Here is a 9,043-nt window from a genome sequence, read left to right on the forward strand (position 1 = left end):
GTTTTTTCATGAGTGATAATGAGCGCAGGAAGCAAGGAATTAATTTTGCCAAGAAAGCAGAATCATTGAGACATTATCTTTGTTACCAAAGTGGGCATGCAGAGAAAATGGAGTGTATTTAACAGTGGGAACCCACAGAAAATGGTTCTTATATTTGTTTAACTAAGCAAAGAAGATAACTGTCTTCCTCACAAAGTAATGAATTTTAATGAGATAGTGGGTGAAACTAAACCAAGCCTTAATTAAGCATAACAGAACAAAAGTCTATAATTCACTTCCAAGTTTCTAACTGATAATTGCAGTACCGAATCGTTGGCAGACTCGATCGAATCGCTCTGTCTCGGATTCTGATGGGCTATAAATACTACCCGAGCGTGCAAATCTGAGAAAGCAAGCCCACCCTCCTTCCTTCTTCGCTTACTTCTTCAGTTTCTCTGTTGCTACTTTTATTGTTTTCTTTCTGCGCTACCTGCTTGCTAGAGATGATATCACCAATGGCGAATGGGGCTTCCTTCGCCTTCTCCTTCACTTTCACGTTCGTCTTCTTCTTTATCTTGGTGGTGGTCGTCTGGATGCCATGTGCAGTAGTTGAGGGTCAGCCTGCAGATGGAGAGTCAAGGAGACCGAGGCAGGAGATGGTGCCTGCGCTGTTCGTCTTTGGTGATTCTCTTATTGACAACGGCAACAACAACAACCTGCCCTCACTTGCCAAGGCCAACTACTACCCCTATGGGATTGATTTCAGAGGCGGTCCTACTGGAAGATTCTCTAATGGCTACACTATGGTCGATGAGATTGGTAAGTACACCGAACATCTTTCAAGTAAAACTTTCTTCCTCTTCTTCTTCTCATTTTGGTACTTCATCTCGACCATTATGAACTGCCAGGCCGTGCTTGCTGCTAACATAATCTTCATTTTAGTAGTTCACTAGCTTTTCTGTTGTTTGTGTGCGTTGTTCATTTTGGCATGCGCTCTTGATTTTAGTTCATCATTCTTTTCTTTGAATAAGAAAGTTAAATCCTGCCTTTTACCTATTGTGCTGTCAATACTTTTCCTAGGAAAGTTAATAGAAAATAAAAGCATGTCAAAAAACAAGTAAGAACAGAAAATAGCTTATATGGATGGTGCAAAGACTGTTGTGAAAAAAAATAATAGTGAGAAACAACTGATCAACCTTTGCAAGTTTGAGTATGTAGAGCATTAACCTTCCAAATATATATATATATGTGTGTACATTGTAAATATTAGTTAGCATTTCTGGATTTTGAAATATTACCGAATGAAACATCTGATTGCAACACCATAGGCATGCATGCAAGTACATATTGATGAAAAATTGGTGTTGTCTAAGTTCTGAAAACTAGTTATAAGCATCCATGCTACCTGCTCAATATCACCATGTCAGTTGCTTAAATATATTCATTCGGGTGTGCAGCTGAGCTCTTGGGCCTTCCCCTGGTTCCGCCCTTCTCGGAAGCTTCCGGCAGCGACGTGCTTCACGGCGTCAACTATGCTTCCGCCGCCGCCGGAATCCTCGACATCACCGGACGTAACTTTGTGAGTTGTGTGAAAAAAAAGTTTGGTTTGAATCAAACGCATCATTTATCAAGTAGCTAACTTGATTTCTAATTTCCTCTTATTTTTTATATTCATTTGTTCTCTTTGATTTTAGATGGGTCGAATTCCATTCAATCAACAGATCGAGAACTTCCAAGGCACTCTGGATTCTATCACCACTCAATTGGGCGGCGTTGATCGGCTCTCTCAGTCGATCGGACGGTCCATATTCTTCGTGGGGATGGGCAGCAACGACTACCTCAACAACTACTTGATGCCTAACTATGTGACGAGGAACCAATACACCGGCCAACAGTTCGCCTCGCTTCTTGTCGATGAGTATGCTCGTCAGCTAACGGTCAGTAATGTAACGTTAAATTCACCTGTTTTTTCAATTTCTTTCTTTCATGGAGGAAAAATCATTTTAACGTTAAGTTCATGTTTATCGTTATCCAGCTTTTATATGTTGGTAGTCATTTTAAATTGAAGGTGTTTGGAACACAGTGTCCGTTTTACAAATGTGGACAAATTCATTTCATTCCAAAGAATGCGGTATTTCTTGGAGGTTGATTTCTTTTTCCCCGTTTTTAAAAAATTTCAAAAATACACCTACAGTTTGGATACTATTAAAAACAAGCCTAAGTTTTTTTTTTTCAGTATTTTCAAAAAAATAACTTTCTGCAAAAACTGACTCTGGGTTATCTAGTTGTTAATTAACTGTGACAAAAAGTCTAAAATACCCTCAAATAGAAAAATCTAGCTTAATCGATTTGCATTAAATCTTTTCAAACATACCAGTAAGAACACAGGCGCAGACCATCAGCTGTCTTCATCAGCTATTTAAACGTTTTAGTCAAGTTAGGTGAAGAATTTATTTTACTTTTCTTTACTTCAGAAAAATTTTGGCATATTTTTCATATAATGTTAAAGGGCACAAGAGTAATTTCCACTGACCTATGGCAAATAAAACTTGAGAAATATTTTTTTGATTAACATGACTACCATTGATCTACTTTCAACCAAAAAGTTCAAACTTTCATGAGGTGGACAGATTAATAAGGTGCATGGAGGTGATTTATTTTAATTTGATAATATGGGGTGGGGGGGGGGGGGGGCAAAACAGACATTGTACAACTTGGGGGCAAGGAAGTTTGTGCTGGCGGGGGTGGGGATACTGGGGTGCATCCCGAGCATACTGGCGCAGAGCCTGAACAGCAGCTGCGACCTGGACGTGAACAAGCTGGTCTTCCCCTTCAACGCAAACGCCCGCTCCATGGTCGACGGCCTCAACGCCAACCTCCCCGGCGCCCGCTTCGTCTTCCTCGACGTCTACTCCATGTTCAACCACGTCCTCTCCAACCCTACCTCCTACGGTACTTCTTTCTTCCTCCATTACATTTTTCCTACTATTATTATTATATTAGACTGCGCATTTTTCCATTGGTTTGATTTGATTTTTATTTGAACTGTAAAAAGATGCGGATGTTTGGTTCCTGTTCATCCAAAAATCTCATGGGTGGTCTTTTCTACGAAAGAAAAGGGTATTTTGGTCATTTGATAATAAATTTTTTATATGGGTAATTTGTCATTTTATCTGAAAATTGGGTACTTTGTCTTCATCTTGGTTTCACTCTTTGCCCTTATGAAAGGAAATTGCATTCCATTGCCAGGGCATTTTGGTCATTTGAGTTTGAAATGCGTTTTTTCCATCTTTTTTTTACCCTAGTCTTTCTCTTTATAAGGGCACTTTGGTCATTTTGTTCAAAAGGGTATTTTGGTCAACTAAAAATAGTTATTCCATACTTACCCTTGCAGTATAAAGTGCAAGGGCGTTCGGTCATTTTATTTTGAGAAAATAGAATTAATTGCCGATAGTTATTTCTATTATTTTGGGGGACGGACTCAAAGGGGGCCGTATGGACCTTAACCTCTTTCAAACAAAATTACAAAAAAACATGTAAATTTTAAAAAAAATATTTGTTTTATATAAAAATTTTAAAAAAATAATATTTTAACTTTGTTAAAATTTAAAAACTTTAATTCGTAAAAAATTTATTGTCTAGATTACTTTTCAATGAAATTTGAGTTGTGGACTGCACTGCAGGGTTCAGCGTGGTGGATCGTGGGTGCTGCGGGGTGGGGAGGAACGCGGGGCAGCTGACGTGCCTCCCGTTCCAGACACCCTGCACGGAGAGGGAGTCCTACGTGTTCTGGGACGCCTTCCACCCCACGGAACGCATCAACGTTCTGCTCGCCCGGATGTCCTTCACCGGTCCCGCCTCCATCGCCTACCCCATCAACATCCAACAGCTTGCCTTCCTTTGATCAACTGCACAACAGTCCCCAAATGCCAATACCCCATCTTGTTCCAGAACGACTCTCTCTTCTTCTAACATGTATGTCTCAGACATCCTCGTGTTAGAATGACCAATGGCATGCATGATTCTCTCTCTCTCTATATATATATATATATATGTGTGTGTGTTTGATCCATGCGCATGCATGAATAATCGTTGAAACAGTGTGTGTGCGTGTTTGATCCATGGGCATGCATGACTAATCGTTGAAACAGTGTGTGTGTGTGTTTGATCCAAGCACACGCATGACTAATCGTTGAAACAGTGTGTGTGTGTGTGTTTGATCCATGCGCATGCATGACTAATCGTCAAAAACACAAAAGGAGTGTTTGGTGTTTGGGTGGTACCATTGTTGTCCAACAACATATCTGATTATTCGCTTGGATACATAGTTTTCAAGTACCAGCAGAACACAAATAAATCGTTCAAATGTGAAAGAAGAACCATTCTGTACCGATCAGCTGACAATGTTTGAGAATGTGATCGTCTAGAAACATAAAATTAAGAACAACCTCTCTGTCTCTTTCAATCTCTGAGATCAGGACCGTGCAAGCTGCTGTATGTTCATGGGGTAAACCTCGTTGGCGGACGGAGAGCTGTACGATTTCCTGGCGAGAATCACGTTGGCGGCCTCCGTCGGATGAAACGCGTCCCAGAAGAGGTAGCTCTCTCGATCCTCGCATGGCTGCTGGAAGGGAAGGCACGTGAGCTGTCCATTGTTTCTTCCCACTCCACAGCACCCTCTGTCTGTCACCGAAAATCCTGCAATTCAAGTTTACAGGAGAAACAACTCAAATCCCTCGTTCTAATGCTCTTCAATCGAATTCTTTCACCAAATCACTGCTACCAAGCAGCAAGAAATAGCTAAAAATGATGAAACAGAGTAAGGAGTTTATACAGCAGAGAGAGAGAGAGAGAGAGAGGTCAGAGAGAAGGACCATAGTAGCCAGAGTTGTCGAGGAGATCCTGGAAGGCGAAGTAGGAGTTGAAGAAGACGAAGCAGGCGTCCGGCAGCCGGCGGTTGAAGCGGGTGACGAGGTTGCGGAGGCCGGCGTTGAACATCTGCACCGCCCTGTTGATGTTGCCGACGCACTCGCTGCCGTTCCTGCTCAGCCTCGACAGCTCGTAGGGGATGCACCCTATCTGACCGATCGCCGTCACCACCACCTTCCTCGCCCCCAGATCATACAGCCTCTGCGTATTCACCAAAATTGGTGACATTAACTACTTCCCACTAATGGCCTCTCTCTCTTGCTCATCTTTCACAGCTTAAAATCCCTGAGCTAGAAGGAAGTTCTTCCTTTCTATACATACTTCCCCTTCAATCCTACACGATTAATCAGAAAGAAATCCCTGTTGGAGGATTTTTTGTCTGAGATTTTTTTTTCTCCTGCTTTCTCTCGCTTTTGAAAGCATGAATAGATAAATGTAAAACTTTGAATCAAATAAAAAGCAATTTTTTGTATATATAACCACCCCCCCCCCCCCCCCAAACAAAAGCACACATACACATACATCAACTCTCTCTCTCTCTCTCTCTCTCTCTCTCTCTCTATATATATATATATATATATATATATATATATATATATATATATATATATATATATATATATATATATATGACACAACTACATACATGACAACCTAGGGAACCTCACCCTTTATATTGAATGATGAAAAAAAGAGTTACCTATATTGGGGACCGATTACCCAAATTTCATGTGTATGTGTGCGTATGTGTATGTATGTGTGAATAAAAGGATTTGTAGATTTCTTTGTTTCAGGTTTGGACGAAGAAATCCTCTGGTATCTCACGATACACAGATTGATAATGTATATGTCAGTCTTAATCACATCTGCCTTATACATTACATCGGACGACAACCGTGATTGGATGGATCTCAAGATGACCTAAAGATTCTAAGGCAAACACAAAAAAAGGAAGAAGAAGAAGAGGGCCGGACTAACTGTTTGAATGTATATGGCATCTGCCCGATACATTACATCAGACAACCGTGATTGGATGGATCTCAAGATGACCTAAAACATTCTCGAGCAAGAAGATGAAGAAGAAGTTAGATAAGATTGGCGGGACTAACTGTTAGTTGTGCCGAATAGTCGCGAATGAGGGAGGCGGCATAGCTCCTGGTAGTGTATCTGGTGCTGGTGTCATAGACATTAGTCATGAAGTAGTTGTTGAGGTAGTCGTTGCTGCCCATCCCTACATGGAAGATGCATCTGCTCAGGTACTCCCCAGCATAGCTGCTGTTCCCTCCAAACAGCCTCGTCAGCCTCCTCGCCGTCCTCGCGAAATTCTGCACCTGCTGGTTCATCGACACGTGATCTCCCTGTCACAGGCCCCGTTTTCGGCCCATCACCCAATAATTATCAAATTAACAAGCAACCAAGTCAAATCAATGTTGTTAATTATCGCGCAGACATCAATAATTGAACTAACTAATATAATTGAGGGTATATCAAGATTATTTGGCTTAGATCAAACTTTATTTTATGGAAACATGTATACATTTCTAGGTTCTTGAATTATGAAACCAAGTAAACTAAGGCTTGATCGTGAGAAATACCAATCAAATTATATCAAGAGTTTCACAAGTAGAAGTGTTTGTGTGAAGACAAAGTAAATTAAGAGTTTCATTTTGAAAAGCAACTTAAGATCAATCGAGATTCTGACAAAATTTATGAATAGCATAATGTATTTTCATAACGAAACATATATATATCCAATTTTGTTTACCAAATTCATGCCGGTTTCGTCCCTGATTCCGGAAGCACCAGATGCATAGTTTGCTCCCACGACCAAGTCTTGAGTCCTCGCAGTGGCATAGGCCGGTATGAACCGCCGGAAACCAAGAAGTTGAGCTGCAAAAGTTTCTACAAGGTCACCTTTTTTTTCCTTGTGATTTTTTAATTATTAGAACATATGATATTAAAGGCCGTTTGGCATTAGGAATAATTACACCTTGTTTATCAATAAACAACCTTAAAAGTTATAGATTTATGAAATATAGTAATATAATATTTTTTAAGTCTATCCAAATTTTTAAAGCAGACATATAAAAGGTAATATATATATATATATATATAAAAGATTCTTATTTAAAATAAAAAACTTTAAACTGGTGCAGTCATATGCCACGGCATCAAACGGCCTTTAGATGAGAGGATAAGGTTGTGTTCTTGCCCTAAAATACGAGAATGAATGTTGGAAACCCAAAATTATTAAAATATCATTTACCATAATAAAACAAAGACTTACTTATACAGACAAAACTAACTAAAATTACAAAAAAGTCAAAAGTACCCTTAGCACATTAAAAACACTAAAGCTTCTTAAAGGCTGGTTTGGTAAATGGAATAGTTTGTAACTGTTTCATGAATCTATTTTAAAAGTTAAAAGTTAGGACAAATTCACAGAACACATTCCAAGAATCGATTCCAATCTTTAGACTATATTCATAGAACAGTTATATATTGTTTCATTTGCCCAATAAACCTTAAAAGGGCTGTTGCTAAATGGCTTTATACTCATAAATATCCATCAAACATCTGTAAATGGTCGTTTGACATGTCTTCCTATATGGATAGTATGGGCACCCACACCTGTTATGTGGCCAATAAATCCATTGACACTAGCTACTAGTACTAGAACATATCTGGTTCATCCGAAGCAATAGTTGGCAAACTCGTGATTCAGACTTGGATTGGTTGATGACAGGGTTACTGGGTCAGCAAGTTGACTCGTGGATTCGGTGAGTTGACTCGTTAACTTGGTCAAGTTTTAAAGCAACCTGAATCGGGCAAGTCATGACAAGTTATGGTCGAGTCAGGCCGAGTCAAAGGCGAGTTAGGGACGAGCAGGCCAACCTTAACTCATGGTCAGGTTTTCTAGCGATCCAAGTTGACTCAGGCGATTCCGGAGCCAACTCGCTGAGTCGGCCAACTGTGGCTTAAACAGAACATCATGTCCTGTGAACGCATGGGTCGTCCTGTTCGGCATCAAACACCTTCTAAATGTACAAATGATCACTACACTAGTGTACAAATATGATTCTTCTTGAGATAAGGGCCAAGTTTATTAAGTCCAATGATTTTCAAGAAGTTGGCCACATATCATGCGCCTGAGTCCAGGCTTGTTCAAGGTCGAAGGGCACTGACCTATGATGTCGACGGTGGTCCGGCCATTTGTGAACCTGCCGGTGACGCCTTGCGGGAAGTCGACCCCATACGGCATGTAGTTGGCCCGGGACAGGGTGAGGAGCCCATTGTTGTTGCCATTGTCGACCAGCGAGTCCCCAAAGATGAACAAGCAAGGGACCTGCGGTTCCGGCCGAGCCCCGGCCAGTAGAGCCAGACGAATGGCCACAAGGGCGGCAACAGCAAAGCCCATGACTGTGTGGGCAGAACAAAGGGACAGTGATACTGATAGGAATGAGTTTTTGATCGAAGAGAATTTATAGAGAAAAAAAAGTGTGTGCAGAGTGGATGGAGATGCAGAGGTGAGTCATGCTTAAGGTCGATGGGCTCATAAATAGAATGGCTGGAAACAGATGGGGAGGGCGGTGAAAGAAGGCATGGTTGGATCACCTTTTATCTTTTTTCAAAGAAAGTTTTCAACTTCATATATGTGTGTGTGGACTGATGGCGTCCTTCATGTGCGTGTATGTGTGTGTGTGTACCAGTCCTTCATGTGTGTATGTAGAAAAAATGAAATCAGCCGGCTATTTCTATGGCCAATTTTTTTTTTTTCACGAGTTATATGTATATATTGGAAAAAGCCAGATACCTAGGTCAGGAATAGAAACCAGACCTTTTAATTTTTTATTAAAAAATTATTTTAAAGAACATATAAACATCCTCATATGTTTATAAAACCTATTTTGATATTAAACATACTTTAAATCAAGTTGTTTTTATGAAAAATGTTGATTTTTTATTATCAAAATGTTGATGCTATGAGAGCCATTCATTTTTGTTTATTATAAAAACACTACTAAAACCCAAAAAATCATCAACTTAATAGACATTTTGCATTAAGTTATCCTTAAGATTTGGTAAGGTTACAATTCAAAAAAAAAAAACACTTTAAATATTATGGTTTTTGTTC

The 9,043-nt window shown here is 40.0% G+C and overlaps 2 protein-coding genes across 2 annotated transcripts; one reads left to right on the forward strand and one right to left on the reverse strand.

The window, feature by feature from the left end:
- The first annotated feature begins 405 nt into the window (after positions 1-405).
- On the forward strand, positions 406-4,018 carry LOC116246488 (GDSL esterase/lipase At1g71691). Its single transcript, XM_031618392.1, has 5 exons — positions 406-798; positions 1,437-1,558; positions 1,674-1,916; positions 2,682-2,931; positions 3,663-4,018. Exons 1-5 carry the CDS (start codon positions 483-485, stop codon positions 3,881-3,883), a joined length of 1,152 nt encoding a protein of 383 aa, XP_031474252.1. The 5' UTR covers positions 406-482; the 3' UTR covers positions 3,884-4,018.
- A 224-nt stretch (positions 4,019-4,242) lies between these two features.
- On the reverse strand, positions 4,243-8,370 carry LOC116246489 (GDSL esterase/lipase At1g33811). Its single transcript, XM_031618393.2, has 5 exons — positions 8,095-8,370; positions 6,674-6,798; positions 6,018-6,266; positions 4,854-5,109; positions 4,243-4,677 (listed from the first exon to the last, which is right to left on the reverse strand). Exons 1-5 carry the CDS (start codon positions 8,324-8,326, stop codon positions 4,454-4,456), a joined length of 1,086 nt encoding a protein of 361 aa, XP_031474253.1. The 5' UTR covers positions 8,327-8,370; the 3' UTR covers positions 4,243-4,453.
- Positions 8,371-9,043: the final 673 nt, after the last annotated feature.

Source organism: Nymphaea colorata, chromosome 1 (genome assembly GCF_008831285.2).
Source record: "Nymphaea colorata isolate Beijing-Zhang1983 chromosome 1, ASM883128v2, whole genome shotgun sequence".
Classification (NCBI taxonomy): Eukaryota; Viridiplantae; Streptophyta; class Magnoliopsida; order Nymphaeales; family Nymphaeaceae; genus Nymphaea; species Nymphaea colorata.

Coding starts and splice junctions, on each gene's coding strand:
- LOC116246489 (XM_031618393.2), bottom strand. CDS start 8,326: ATGGGCTTTGCTGTTGCCGCCCTTGTGGCCATTCGTCTGGCTCTACTG. Junction 6,267..6,673: donor ACGAAACCGGCATGAATTTG/GTAAACAAAATT, acceptor GGCCTGTGACAG/GGAGATCACGTGTCGATGAA. Junction 5,110..6,017: donor ACTATTCGGCACAACTAACA/GTTAGTCCCGCC, acceptor GTGAATACGCAG/AGGCTGTATGATCTGGGGGC.
- LOC116246488 (XM_031618392.1), top strand. CDS start 483: ATGATATCACCAATGGCGAATGGGGCTTCCTTCGCCTTCTCCTTCACT. Junction 799..1,436: donor CACTATGGTCGATGAGATTG/GTAAGTACACCG, acceptor TCGGGTGTGCAG/CTGAGCTCTTGGGCCTTCCC. Junction 1,917..2,681: donor AGTATGCTCGTCAGCTAACG/GTCAGTAATGTA, acceptor GGGGCAAAACAG/ACATTGTACAACTTGGGGGC.